Source organism: Mesoplodon mirus, assembly GCF_964341445.2.
Source record: "Mesoplodon mirus genome assembly, chromosome: 6".
Taxonomy (NCBI): Eukaryota; Metazoa; Chordata; class Mammalia; order Artiodactyla; family Ziphiidae; genus Mesoplodon; species Mesoplodon mirus.
In genome coordinates this window covers 79,265,912-79,280,132 of record NC_138982.1, presented here as the reverse complement: position 1 = coordinate 79,280,132, position 14,221 = coordinate 79,265,912, and the positions used below count along the sequence as shown (strand labels likewise).

Below are 14,221 nucleotides of genomic sequence, written 5' to 3'. Positions count from 1 at the left end.
CTGCCACTCCCCCCTTCCCTCTCCCCACTGGTAACCACTAGTTCTCTATATCTGTGAATCTGTTTCTTTTTGTTATATTCACTAGTTTGTTGTATATTTTAGATTCCACATATAAGTGATACCATACAGAGTTTGTCTTTCTCTGTCTGACATATTTCACTTAGCATAATGCCCTCCAAGTCCATCCACGTTGCTGCAAATGGCAAAATTTGTTCTTTTTTATGGCTGCGTAGTATTCCATTGTGTGTGTATACTATATCTTCTTTATCCATTCATCTGGTTTTTTATTAATTTTTGCTGGAGTATAGTTGCTTTACAATGTTGTGTTAGTTTCTACTGTACAGCAAAGTGAATCAGCTATATGTATACATACATCCCCTCTTTTTTTGATTTCCTTCCCATTTAGGTCACCACAGAGCACCAAGTAGAGTTCCCTGTGCTATACAGTAGGTTCTCATTAGTTACCTATTTTATACATAGTAGTGTATATATGTCAATCCCAATCTCCCAGTTCATCCCATCCCCCCTTCTCCCTTGGTATCCATATGTTTGTTCTCTACATCTGTGTCTCTGTTTCTGCTTTGCAAATAAGATCATCTATACCATTTGTCTAGATTTCACATATAGTGTGTTAATATACGGTGTTTGTTTTTCTCTTTCTGACTTACTTCACTCTGTATGACAGTCTCTAGGTCCATCCACGTCTCTGCAAATGACCCAGTTTCATTCCTTTTTGTGGCTGAGTAATATTCCATTGTATATATGTACCACATCTTCTTTATCCATTCATCTGTCAATGGGCATTTAGGTTGCTTCCATATCCTGGCTATTGTAAATAGTGCTGCAATGAACATTGGGTTGCATGTGTGTTTTTGAATTATGTTTTTTTCTGGGTATATGCCCAATAGTGGGATTGTTGGGTCATATGGTAGTTCTATTTTTAGTTTTTTAAGGAGCCTCCATACTGTTCTCCATAGTGGCTGTATTGATTTACATTCCCACCAACAGTGCAGGAGGGTTCCCTTTTCTCCACACCCTCTCCAGCATTTATTGTTTGTAGATTTTTTGATGATGGGCATTCTGACTGGTATGACCCAATTCTTAAATAACTACAAATCTACTTTCTGTATCTATATATTTGGACATTTCTGGACATTTCATATAAATGGAATCATAAAGTATGTGGTCTTTTGTGACTGGCTTCTGTCATTTAGCATGTTTTCAAGGCTCATCTGTGTTGTAGAATGTATCAGTACTTCATTTCCTTTTATGGCTGAATAGTGTCCCATTGTATGACACATTTTGTTTATCCATTCATCCAATTGATGGGCTTTTAAGTTGTTTCCACTTTTTGGACATTATGAGTGATGCTGCTATGAACATTCATGTACAGTTGTTGTGTGGACTTATGTTTTCATTTTTCTTGGGTATGTATATAAGAGTGGAATTGCTGGGTTGAGTGGAAACTCTATGTTTAACTTTTTGAGAAAGTGCCAGACTATTTTCAAAAATGACTGCACCATTTTACATCTCCACCAGCAGTGTATGTAAGATTCCAATTTCTCTACATTCTTATCAACACTTGCTATTACCTGATCCTATGCCTTTTGATATGAAATCTAGCCTCTTTGCCTTGACTGTTCTTTGCCTCTCAACTTTATTTTCCCTTGTTCTCTAGCACTTACATAAATTTTGAGAAGTTGGTCTCTTCACTGCTTCCATAATATTGATACTTGTTTTCCCATGTTGTGCCCACTGTCTTTAATATCTTTCTTCCCCTTGTCCTTTGCCACTACAAATTCCTACCATACCTCAAGCCAGTGCTGACCATTTCAGCCCTTTTTAATGTCCATCTCCCCTGAGTTTCTCTGTACTTAGAGTTGATACCCCATAAGTTAGGCATTAACTGTATTTTATCTTGCACTGTTGGCTCTATCATCCAATGTCTTATATCTTATCACCCTAATCCATAGGTAAACTCCATGAGAACGTTATTACTATTACATCCTGTACTACTGCAGCCCAGTTCAGAACACACAGTGGATAACCTATAAATATTTGTTTGTTGATTGATTCTAACAGTATACAAATCTAACCTTGTATTTACAATGAGTTTTTTAAGAGAAAAATTTTTAATGATTTTGATTGGTTCCCTTTTCTTTCAAGGTAGGTTATGGTAGAAATCGCTAGCCTGTGCCAATAGCAATGCAGAAGAATTATAGCCAGTGATGATCTTTGAGTCACTTTTCTGTCCAATCTAATGTGGAAGATGACCATTTAATTATGAAATGATCTTATTCCAGTTCCCCTTCCAATTCACCCACTGTTGTCTGGAGAGTTTCACTGCAGAGAAGCTGTAGACTGAGAAAAGGAGGGAGGGAGTTTGTTGCCTGGAGAATAAGAACCTAGGAATTGAAACCTGGATAGCAGGAAGAAAATTTATGCTAACTACTCTAGCTTTACTGCTACTCGTGCTTTTTGAAGTATTCTTCAAACAAGAATGATGCTTTTTAAAAATATATTTAATGAGGAACTATTCCTAACAAATACCTGCCGTCAACACTCTCAACAATTTATATTGGAGGCAGGAGGGTGAAGCAAAAAGCACATGTTTAAATCACAGCTGGAGAACTTTCTAGCTTTTGACTTTGGCAAGTTTCTTGATCTCTCCATGCCTCGGTTTCCTCATCTATAAAATGAAGATATTAATAGTTCCTATCCATAGATTTGTTATGAGGATTAGATGAAATAGTGTGTGCAAAGCATTAGTACAATGTCTGGCACATAGGAAGTGTAAATAAGAGGTAGTCCCCTACCTCTCCACTCTTCTCATCTTTTACACACATCAGGGCAAAGGCAGAGTTAGCATGACATGTGGAAAGGATATGGTGAGGATAAAACATTTGCACTAACAAGTAGTGGTAGTTACATAGGACCGAAGTATGGAAGGCTTGGGAAGCTACCTAGAGAAGGTTGAAGCATATTTCATCTGAACCATGGTAGGTCCCCAGTAGGAAGTAGGAGGGGCATGGTTATGGAATGGAGAAGGGAGGATTATTCATATCAGAAAAGTTCCAGAGTAGGTGGGAAGAATAAGGTTCTGAGTACTACAAGAGGGGTCAGCCTTATAGAGCAGAAGGAACGTGTGTTCCTCTAAGAGAAGGAGATGTATCAGGACAGGAATTTGTTAGGGTAGAGACAAAAGGATGTACCCCACTGTGTAGGAGGAGATCATCCCAAGAGCAAGGGGACAAAGGGAGGAGAGTTGGAGGTATAAGAAAGGAGTATGTCAGTGGCACCACCTCTCTGAGGAATGTTTTAAGGACTCAGTAAAAATGAAGGGAAAAAAGTAAGATTGATGACCACTGAGGAAGGCTTGGGAGAACATGGGTGACATGAATCCTTGGTAGGATTCATTCTCCATCTTTTTTGAGGATGACTCAGTAGCTCTGGTTGCAGAACAGAGGAACAAGGCAGCAGGGAGTAAGGGGTCCCCTTCCCCCAACAGGTCTGGGATGAAAATCAGGGCAGCCAGCATCTGCCAGGGCAGCAGTGAGAGCACTAAAGGAGTAATCACACACACCAGTAATCACACAGGTGCCCAGGGTGCTGTGCCCATGCACACATGTGGCCGGCCACAGATTCTATCCCCAAACTCATCCTAGGGCTGTTTATGAGCAAATTCAGGTGGCTCCTTTTCTTCATTTGATTTTCCTTACAATAAATGCTTACTTTAAAATAAAGTCAATACGGATATAAATTGTTTAAAAGCTGTGTCATCTCTGGAGTGGAGTGGAACATGAAAGGTGCCTCCCTTTGTCACACATGTGGATAATAGGTGCTGGGCCCAAAGTTTTCCCAGTGTCAGATCAGATGCTGTTTTTTTAGGTACCTTAAAAGTTATGCTAGGGGGGCTTCCCTGGTGGCGCAGTGGTTGAGAGTCCACCTGCCAATGCAGGGGACAAGGGTTTGTGCCCCAGTCTGGGAAGATCCCACATGCCGCGGAGCGGCTGGGCCCGTGAGCCATGGCCACTGAGCCTGCACATCCGGAGCCTGTGCTCCGCAATGGGAGAGGCCCGCGTACCGCAAAAAAAAAAAAAAAAAAAAGAAAAAGAAAAGAAAAGAAAGAAAGAAAAGTTATGCTAGGGAATTCCCTGGAGGTCCAGTGGTTAGGACTCTGCACTTCCACTGCAGGGGGCACAGGTTCGATCCGTGGTTGGGGAAGTAAGATCCCACGTAGCATGGCCAAAAAAAACAAAAAGCTATGCTAAAAGGGAGAGGGACCTCTAAATGTACTCCTGGGGTACTCCAAACCATAGAACAGAAAGAAGTTCATACTAGAACCTGGAGATTCCTGCAGCCTCTCTGGCCCAGCCCTCTCATCCTGCAGGTGAGGAAACGCACTCAGAGCCAGAGAGTGAGAAAGCCCCATGAGTCGTGAGGTACAGTGGAAGTGAGCACCCCTACTCTCACAGTCTGGACTGCGTGTGTTTCACTCTCTCGGTGCCTCAATGACCCCCTGGCCCTGGGCAGGTCCCGCATGAAAGATAAGCTGCAAAGTGCCCACTGCTCCTTCTTGACCAAAGTCAGGGGCACACAGGAGGCAGAGGCAGGAGCCTAATGATGCTGCAGTGGAGCAGAGCCACTACAAACGCAGGCTTGGCACCACTTGCTAGCTGTGTGACCCTGGACTAGATACTTCTATTTTCTGTGCCTCGGTTTCTCCATCAATAAAGTGGGGGTAATAGTACTATTTGTTGTGAAGATTACATAACGAATATAAAGTATTTAGTATTATGCCTCAAAGGTAATAAAATGACTAGTAGGGTTTAGTAATTATTATCATTACTTTTTTTGTACAAGGGCTTTGTGACCCTTAAAACCCTGTAAAAAGTAAAGGATTGGCCATGATTATTACAACAATGATGGCCAAGACTCCACTCACAGCCTGTTTCTTTCTTCCTTCCACCCTCTCTCTGTGATCTTTGGCAACAAGACACTTCTACAGAAGCAGTAGCATAGGGAAAGATGGTGCAGAGGGTAAGAGTACTTACTCTTTCCAAGGCCCATCTCAGAAGACACCAGGGATGGCTCTGGCTTACAAACCCTGCCCCCCTCCTGGACACCGCCAGGTGATGGTGCACCTGCAAAAGTCTTGATTTGGCCAGTGGCCATGGTAAGACATATTCCTTTTCCTTTCCTGACTTCAAGAAAGTGTTTCCTACCCCAGTTACAATTTGAGTATCAAATAAAGTTGAGTATCAAAGTTCATGGGTTACCAGGGCTGCCATTAACACATATAAGTACCTTAGTGTGAATTGCAAAAAGGCTTCTCTTCTTCAGGTCATGTGCCTTCCACTTTGTTTGAACAAGATAGTTTGCTGTCCTGTGTAGCACTCAACCTACATAACCATACATGGCAGCCTGTGGCTTACATTCAGAATATTCATCTCTGTTCTTTAGGTCCTGAAGCACCTACGGCACCTAAACTTTACCAACAATATGGGGGAGCAGGTAACTTTCGATGAATGTGGAGACCTGGCAGGGAACTATTCCATCATCAATTGGCACCTCTCCCCAGAGGATGGCTCCATAGTGTTTAAGGAAGTTGGATATTACAATGTCTATGCCAAGAAAGGAGAAAGGCTCTTCATCAATGAGGAGAAAATCCTGTGGAGTGGATTCTCAAGGGAGGTACGTGTTGTCCATCAGGATACCAGATGCCTCCACCACAGGCAGAAACTGTGCTGGGCTTTGGGAGGGCCTTGGACTTCACCACTGGACTTCCAGAATCATGAGTCCACTTCCCTCAACTCACTAACTGCATTGCCAGGGCTCCCTGTGAAATCCACTAGTGTTTAGTGTACAGAAGAGAATCTTCAGAACCTGAGCCCCATACTTATTATACTGAAACAATTTTATTATTTACAAATCTGACTCCTTGGCTAATAATAGTTTCCTTGGCTAAAACTTTCCCCAACCAGAGCAAAACATCACTCAAGGCAGGGCATGGACAATTCATACAGAGGTAGTTCCCTGTCATCCAGATAGCTCAGGACTGACGTATAAGTCAAAAGGACAATTTATTCTCCTGCTATGGGAGACCTGTAACAAATAGGAGGATGCTTGTGACCATGATCAGGACCCCCTTGCATGAGTATCACTGCATCTAGAAGCTTGATTAATAACCAGAAGCACATTACCCAATGAATATGCACTTAAGGAAAAGACACATAATATGCTGAAATAATAACTATTCCGTGATGGTTGCTTCCTAGAATACAGTAGGCTGCTGAGGACCCGGATCCTCTGTAGAAACAGACCCTGGATGGGGCATCCTCTTTAACTCTCCCAAGAAGCCTGGATGAGACCCACTACATTTCTCTTTGCATTTGCCTTTCTATTATCACCTTTGAGTGTCTTGAACCACTTTTTATAACATGACCAAAAATTCAACTTCATCTTTTTACCAAATGCTTCTTAGGTTGATGGGTTTCTGATGAAATACTACAATTTCACTGTTTCCCAATATATAGGATAAGTCACCCACGAGAAGTTCTCCTATAGATAGCGAATATCATCCACAGTGTGCAAGTCTTTTTTAGCTTCTACCTCAGAGGGTGGATTCTCAATTATAAACATGTCATAACCTTTTCCAGACAGAACTTTTGGGGTTCCAGAGGTTATATCCCTCTGTCCACTAATTATACTCTTGTCTAAATTATCACAAGTTTCAACTGACTGAAGTCTAAATTAATCAGCTATATTATCAAGTCTTCCCTGCTGTTGACTCATCCAGGTTATATTTTACCTCCATTGATGCACATAATTGGTGTAGATTGAACCATTTTTATTTTGTTATTTTGAGGTTTTTGCCACTCACAGCCTAACAGAAGCCAAGAGGGAAAGCTACTAAACTCATTTTATGAGGCTGATATAATCTTAACACCAGAAACAGACAATAACAGTACAAGAAAAGACAATTATAGGCCAATTTATAAACATAGATGTGCTCACATCCTAAATAAAATATCAACAAACTTGGACCACCAATGTATAAAATATATACTATATCGTGATCCAGTAGAGTTTGCAGTGAATTTACAGGAACATAATGATACCCAAACATTCCAACGTTGTAATGTTTGTAGATGTAGTTTATCCTTTCCTTTCCTTTCCTTCCCTTCGAACCAGGGTCCTGAGAGTCTTAGCAATCATCAGGTCTGCTACTGCCATTTCTATTCCTCTTTCATTAGAAAATAGTGCCAATCATCTTCTGTTCAAGTGTTTTGAAATTCTTTGTTAAGCCAGTTATTTCTTTTTTGCTGGAAGCAGTGGTAATTATTTTATTGCTTTCCATGTGTTTAACTTTGTAAGATGTCTCCAGTTCAAGCAGTCTTGGGGACGGGGACAGTCTTATTAAAGAGATATTTTGGAAATAGTATGAGCCCTACCACGTATCAAGCATTATTCAAGGCTTTGTAACTGGGGCTACAAAAATGAGGAAGACTTGCTCCCTACCTTCAAGATGCTTTTGCAAAGTATACTTCATTCTTATGATACGTCTGTTATCTCTGATACACATAGACTGTTAGGTAGTAAATACCTAATAAATTTCTAGAGTAAGTACTCAGTTACCTGGCATGATAAGAGAATGAGATAGAAGCAGGACTTCTGAAATGGTGAAGCAATGGTAAATTGGGCAAAACTGTCAAAAACAACCCTTTAAGAACCTAGAAATCAACCAATAGCATACATCAAAAGGTGAAGAGTTTTTTTTAAGAAAAACTAATGAAACTCAGGTAAGAATAGTGGCAGTCTGGGCATTTTAGCCTGGGGCTGCTCTCCAATTGTTTCTAATGTGGACAATCATATCATCCTCAGTTTTATTAAAAATAACAGGTTTATTTAGCCTTTTCCAATATGTTTTCCCTTATTTTTCTTGTTTTATTCCACCAGCTAGGAACTCCAGTGCAATATATAATAATAGTGGTGATACTGAGCATCCTCATTTTAAAGTAAATGCTTTTAATATTGTGTATTAGAATAGAACAATTTTTGGGCCTCCCTGGTGGCGCAGTGGTTGAGAGTCCGCCTGCCGATGCAGGGGATACGGGTTCGTGCCCCGGTCTGGGAGGGTCCCATATGCCGCGGAGCGGCTGGGCCCGTGAGCCATGGCCGCTGGGCCTGCGCATCCGGAGCCTGTGCTCCGCAACGGGGGAGGCCACAACAGTGAGAGGCCCGCATACCGCAAAAACAAAACAAAACAAAACAAAACAAAACAAAACAAAACAAACAAACAAAAAAAAGAATAGAACAATTTTTAAGAATTTTGGGGGTTTTTTCAAGGTAAAGGTATTTCTTCCTACTCTCTTTCATTGTTTTTATCACTAGTTTGTGTTAAATTTCATCAAATACTTTTCATCCATTGATGATCATATTTTTCTGTGTTAATTTATTATTGCAGTGAATGACACAGATTTTCTAATATTAAACTTGTTTGCATTCCTGGCATAAACTCAGCATGATCATAGTGTATTTTCTTTTTCATATCCTTTGAGTTTTAGTATTTTTCATCTATTTTCAAGTAGTAGAAAGTAGTTGTACTCTTTCCAGATCCTTTCAGATTCCTTACACTTTGCATGTATCTCCAGGACTTCTGTACATTTTTACTTCCAATAACCAGAACTTGATGCTCTTTTGCAGAAGACTGCCTGCAGGCTAATGGAACCCATTTTGCTCAGAGGCTCAGAGAGGCAAAGGAGAACCTCAGAAGAGCCTAGGAATTTACATTTCCCTTAACCTATGAGTGGTGGGGAAGTGTGAAAGCCCTAGCCCTTTTCTTCAGATCAGGACAGCTCTGGGATATAACCTACAGTCCAGAGCTCCCCTGGGGGATCAGGCAGAAGTCTGAGGGACTTTGCTCGGGATCACACCCTTGCTTGTTCTCCTCCCTTCTATGTCCTACTTCCTCTAGTCTCTTCCTGGTTCCCTTGGGAGAACTTTCTTTATAAATCACTTGGACACAAATCCTCAACTCAGCTCTGCTTCTGAAGACATAAGTGAGATGGGCCTGTAATTTTTTTTTCTTTCTCATGCTGTCCTTGTCTTGTTTTGGAATCAGGGTTATTATACTGGCCTTACACGACTGAGTTGGAGGGTACTCCTTTAAAAAAAATAATTTAGGGCTTCCCTGGTGGCGCAGTGGTTGAGAGTCTGCCTGCCGTTGCAGGGGACACAGGTTCGTGCCCCGGTCCGGGAGGATCCCACATGCTGCGGAGCAGCTGGGCCCGTGAGCCCTGGCCTCTGAGCCTGCGCGTCCGGAGCCCGTGCTCCACAACGGGAGAGGCCACAGCAGTGAGAGGCCCGCGTACCGCAAAAAAAAAAAATTATTTTCCTGACCTCTGATAGAGTTTGTACAAAATTAGGTTGCTCTATTCCTTGAGAGTTTACTACTTGCCTGTGGTGAACATAGGATGATGGTCATCTCAGGTATGACTATGTGGTGAGGAGGAAGTAAGTGGAAAGGGGAGTGTATAGTTAGATGTAGGTTATTGTCCCAGTCCTAGTTTTTGTCTTGGATGGTAGTCATTAAAAATGACTAACCAAAGTGGTTCAAACATGGACAAGTAATGATGGAAAGAAACAAGGATTATGATTAATCAAATTCTGTGCACCTGAAGTCCACTACGGAAATAAATAAATTAAATTAAATCCATGTTATCTGAAGTTAATGTAGCTACTGAAGCTTTCTTTTGGTTAGTAATTACCTGATATATTTTTCTGATCCATTTACTTCTGACTCCTCCATGCCTGTCCTGCCTGCCTCACTGAGCTGTTGCAAGGATCTCAGAAATCACCCTATAAAGCCTAAAAGAAAATTGCAGGAATTGCAATTCACTACAAAGTTCAAAGTCTCATTTTCAAATAAATTTCCCTTCGTCTCAGCATCTCCCCTTGTGACTCTCCCTCTGTGTGTAGGTCCATGTCCCTGTGTCTTTTAGTTTGTTTCAAACTTTTACTTCTATGGAAAGTAAACAGATGTCTCATTATGGGACTTGGAGACAATGGAAGGAAAGACTGTTTAAGGAGGATTTTGTCACTGTTGTAGACTCCCAACAATTAATCTTTCTAGAATCCCACTGAGGTGTGTGTGCGTGTGTGTGACGCCAGCACTTGCCCATAGACATCCCTCCCTTTCATAGATAACAGGAACAAAGACCTCTGGACCTTCCTATGCCTGGATTGGGCCTGAGTCTGCCGCAGTGGTCCTAGTGCCCATCCCCTCCGTCTTACACGTGTCAGTGGAGCTGGAAGACTGATCCTGCGGCTGCAGCCCCTCACTGTTGTGATCTCTGTCCTCCAGGTGCCTTTCTCCAACTGCAGCCGAGACTGCCTGGCAGGGACCAGGAAAGGAATCATTGAGGGGGAACCCACCTGCTGCTTTGAGTGCGTGGAGTGTCCCGACGGGGAGTATAGTGATGAGACAGGTAAAGGAGCAGCCCCTCGTGGACACCATGCAGAACTCAGTTCACTTTGGGGCCCTGGGATCAGCGAAGTCCCTGGAAGGGCTGGGCTGCGATGGTGCTTAGCATGGTTTCTCATTTAACAAGGTGTGTCTGAGCATCACGCTGGGCTGGGCACTGAGGGGGTAAGAAGAGGAATGTTAGTCTCTGTAATACCATAAAAGCTTACAAACACACCTGTTACACATCTTTCTCTTACTTCGATACTGCTCTCCAATACTGTTTTCTTTTTCTTATAGCTCAATGATCCTGAATAGACAAAGTTCTGTCTGTTCCAGTCTCCAGAGTTAATAGGCCATGATGGATTGCCTGCTGAGTGACTGGCACTGTACTTACTGTCTTACTTATGTTTTTCCTGTGCCTCAGTCTCTTCATCTATAAAGTAGGAATAATAATAAACCTATCTTATAGAGTTTGGGGGATTCATTGAGTTAATATTGGTAAAGCACATGGTAAATTATAGATAAATATTTGTTAAATAAAAACCTTGATTAGCATATTGGAAGCACTCTATAAATATTAACTATTATTATTTTATCATTGTTTTAACTCATTTCATCCTCACCACAATAATGGGGTTATTATTGCCTACATTTCACAGATGATGAAACTGAGGCTCAGAATGTTTAATTAGCCTGACGAAAGTCACACAGCTAATAAATGGCAGGGCCAGGATTCCCATCCAGATCTCTGAGTGCAAAACCTATGCTCCTTTCACTCCCCAAAACTGCACACTGCGTGAGACATAGCAGAGACTTAATAAACATTTGTTGGTCAAATGAGTCTGTAGACTCCCTCACTAGAAAGCCGTGGATGAGGAAGGCACAGGTCACATGCGTGGAATACTTTGCCTTGATCTAAGAAGAAGTCTGCTCTGGCATGTCTACAAAGCCCATCCTTATGTCCAAAATGAGTCAGGCTGAGCGTGAAGCACTGTGAAATTTGGTGGACAGTGCCAGACCCTTAGCATGCAGGGCAGCCACCTACCCAGCAAGACTAATCATTCTCTGCTACAAACCATCAGCAAGGAGTGTTAAAGGAAACAAGTAGCCCCCTTAGGTACAAAGGAAAAAAATAATAGAACCATCAAAGACACATGAAATTAAGTATATTATTAAGCATAAGTCAGGGTTCAATACATTATTTGATGATGTAAAAATCACAATTATTTCATCAATAAAGAAAATTTAAAGTGCCCTCACCACCACATTCACACTCACAAATTTCAGTCTTTGTCACACAGTACTAACCCTTTACTGGGACATTTTACAGACGCGAGTGCCTGTGACAAGTGCCCTGATGACTTCTGGTCCAATGAGAACCACACTTCCTGTATTGCCAAGGAGATTGAGTTTCTGTCCTGGACTGAGCCCTTTGGGATCGCACTCACCCTCTTTGCTGTGCTGGGCATTTTCCTCACTGCTTTTGTGCTGGGCGTCTTCATCAAGTTCCGCAACACGCCCATTGTCAAGGCCACCAACCGAGAGCTCTCCTACCTCCTCCTCTTCTCCCTGCTCTGCTGTTTCTCCAGCTCCCTGTTCTTCATTGGGGAGCCCCAGGACTGGACCTGTCGCCTGCGCCAGCCGGCCTTTGGTATCAGCTTCGTGCTCTGCATCTCATGCATCCTGGTGAAAACTAACCGCGTCCTCCTGGTGTTTGAGGCCAAGATTCCCACCAGCTTCCACCGCAAGTGGTGGGGGCTCAACCTGCAGTTCCTGCTGGTCTTCCTCTGCACCTTCATGCAGATCGTCATCTGTGCCATCTGGCTCAACACCGCGCCCCCCTCGAGCTACCGCAACCACGAGCTGGAGGATGAGATCATCTTCATCACCTGCCACGAGGGCTCGCTCATGGCACTGGGCTTCCTGATCGGCTACACCTGCCTGCTGGCTGCCATCTGCTTCTTCTTCGCCTTCAAGTCCCGGAAGCTGCCGGAGAACTTCAACGAAGCCAAGTTCATCACCTTCAGCATGCTCATCTTCTTCATCGTCTGGATCTCGTTCATTCCCGCCTACGCCAGCACCTACGGCAAGTTTGTCTCTGCCGTGGAGGTGATCGCTATCCTGGCAGCCAGCTTTGGCTTGCTGGCCTGCATCTTCTTCAACAAGGTCTACATCATCCTCTTCAAGCCATCCCGTAACACCATCGAGGAGGTGCGCTGCAGCACCGCGGCTCACGCCTTCAAGGTGGCGGCCCGCGCCACGCTGCGACGCAGCAATGTCTCCCGCCAGCGGTCCAGCAGCCTTGGGGGCTCCACGGGATCCACCCCCTCCTCCTCCATCAGCAGCAAGAGCAACAGCGAGGACCCCTTCCCGCAGCCCGAGAGGCAGAAGCAGCAGCAGCAGCCGCTACCCCTGACCCAGTGCGCACAGCAGCCGCAGCTGCGGCCGCCGTCGACCCTGCAGCCGCAGCAGCAATCGCAGCAGCAACCCAGATGCAAGCAGAAGGTCATTTTCGGCAGTGGCACAGTCACCTTCTCGCTGAGCTTTGATGAGCCTCAGAAGAGCGCCATGGCTCACAGGAATTCCACGCACCAGAACTCCCTGGAGGCCCAGAAAAACAACGACGCCCTGACCAGACACCAGGCGTTACTCCCGCTGCAGTGCGGGGAGACAGACTCGGAACTGACCGCCCAGGAGACAGGCCAGCAGGGGCCTGTGGGTGGGGACCACCAGCCAGAGATGGAGGACCCGGAAGAGATGTCCCCAGCACTTGTAGTGTCTAATTCACGGAGCTTTGTCATCAGCGGTGGAGGCAGCACTGTCACAGAAAACATGCTGCGTTCCTAAAACGGAAGGAGAAGGCCAGTCCAGGGGGAATTCCAGAGAGGTTTCCTGGGATGACGGTCTCCGACAGGGATGAGGAATCGCCCCAGACTCCTTTCCTCCGGGAAGGAGGAATAAGACACCCCAAATGCGTGGAACTTAGTTGCACTGCCACAAACGACAGTGAATTGACTAATGTTCCCTTTAAAATTAAAAAGAGGAGAGCTGTGTGCTTCTGTGGTTGGATTTGTCAGAGCGCTGAGATCCCTGTAGTCAGGTTCGCTGTTCATGTCCCTGCCTCTGTTCTCCTCCTCTGTTCTATCCCGCTCAACAGCCCAGAGATGAAACCAAGGCTTTAAACTACCCACCTACTCCCCCTGTTTTTTGGGTTCTGGTTTTTGGTTTTTGGTTTTAATATTGAAATGTCTGCCCTGAACTTTGCAGACAGCCTGGTCCAGAGGCAAAAGTGTGCAGAGTGACAGAACATCACATTTGACCACCACTAGAGTTGAGTCTGAAAGAATGTCACCAGCACTGCCCAACACCTTGACAACGGAAAGAACTTGAAATGTCCAAAACTGTAAGGTGAATGTGTCCCCTCCTATTTATGAAAACCATAAAATATTTAGACTCTTACTTGCTGCTGCTATCATGTGACATCGAGAAGGTTAGCATCCCTCCTGTACCAGGACATCTGGTTTCGTCCAGAATGTGTTAGTGATGTCATGCTTAGATTCCATGATCACAAGAATCACCTCAGATTGTTGGGAAGGGACTGCATGAATCCAATGAGCTGTATCTGTAATTAATATTGCCATATGTAGCTTTATCCTTAAGAAAACACTTCTGTTGTAATAGTCCGTGGACAATACAAACTGGGAAAAAATGCCCCAGTCTGGTTTATATAAGGCAGTATTATTGAGCTCCATT

General features: G+C 43.7%; 1 protein-coding gene across 2 annotated transcripts in view; it reads left to right on the top strand.

Moving 5' to 3' along the window:
* The window catches only part of CASR (calcium sensing receptor), a gene marked incomplete at its 3' end in the record, with an annotated part of 28,924 nt that extends 15,609 nt beyond the window's left edge, over positions 1 to 13,315 (top strand). Inside the window, exons 4-6 of one of the 2 annotated variants that reach the window (XM_082624769.1) lie at positions 5,464 to 5,694; positions 10,367 to 10,490; positions 11,799 to 13,315. In XM_082624769.1, coding sequence (XP_082480895.1) covers positions 5,464 to 5,694; positions 10,367 to 10,490; positions 11,799 to 13,315 — 1,872 coding nt within the window. Of the gene's footprint in view, positions 1 to 5,463; positions 5,695 to 10,336; positions 10,491 to 11,798 lie in introns of both variants that reach the window. The other variant, XM_082624768.1, reaches the window with a different exon arrangement.
* Positions 13,316 to 14,221: the final 906 nt, after the last annotated feature.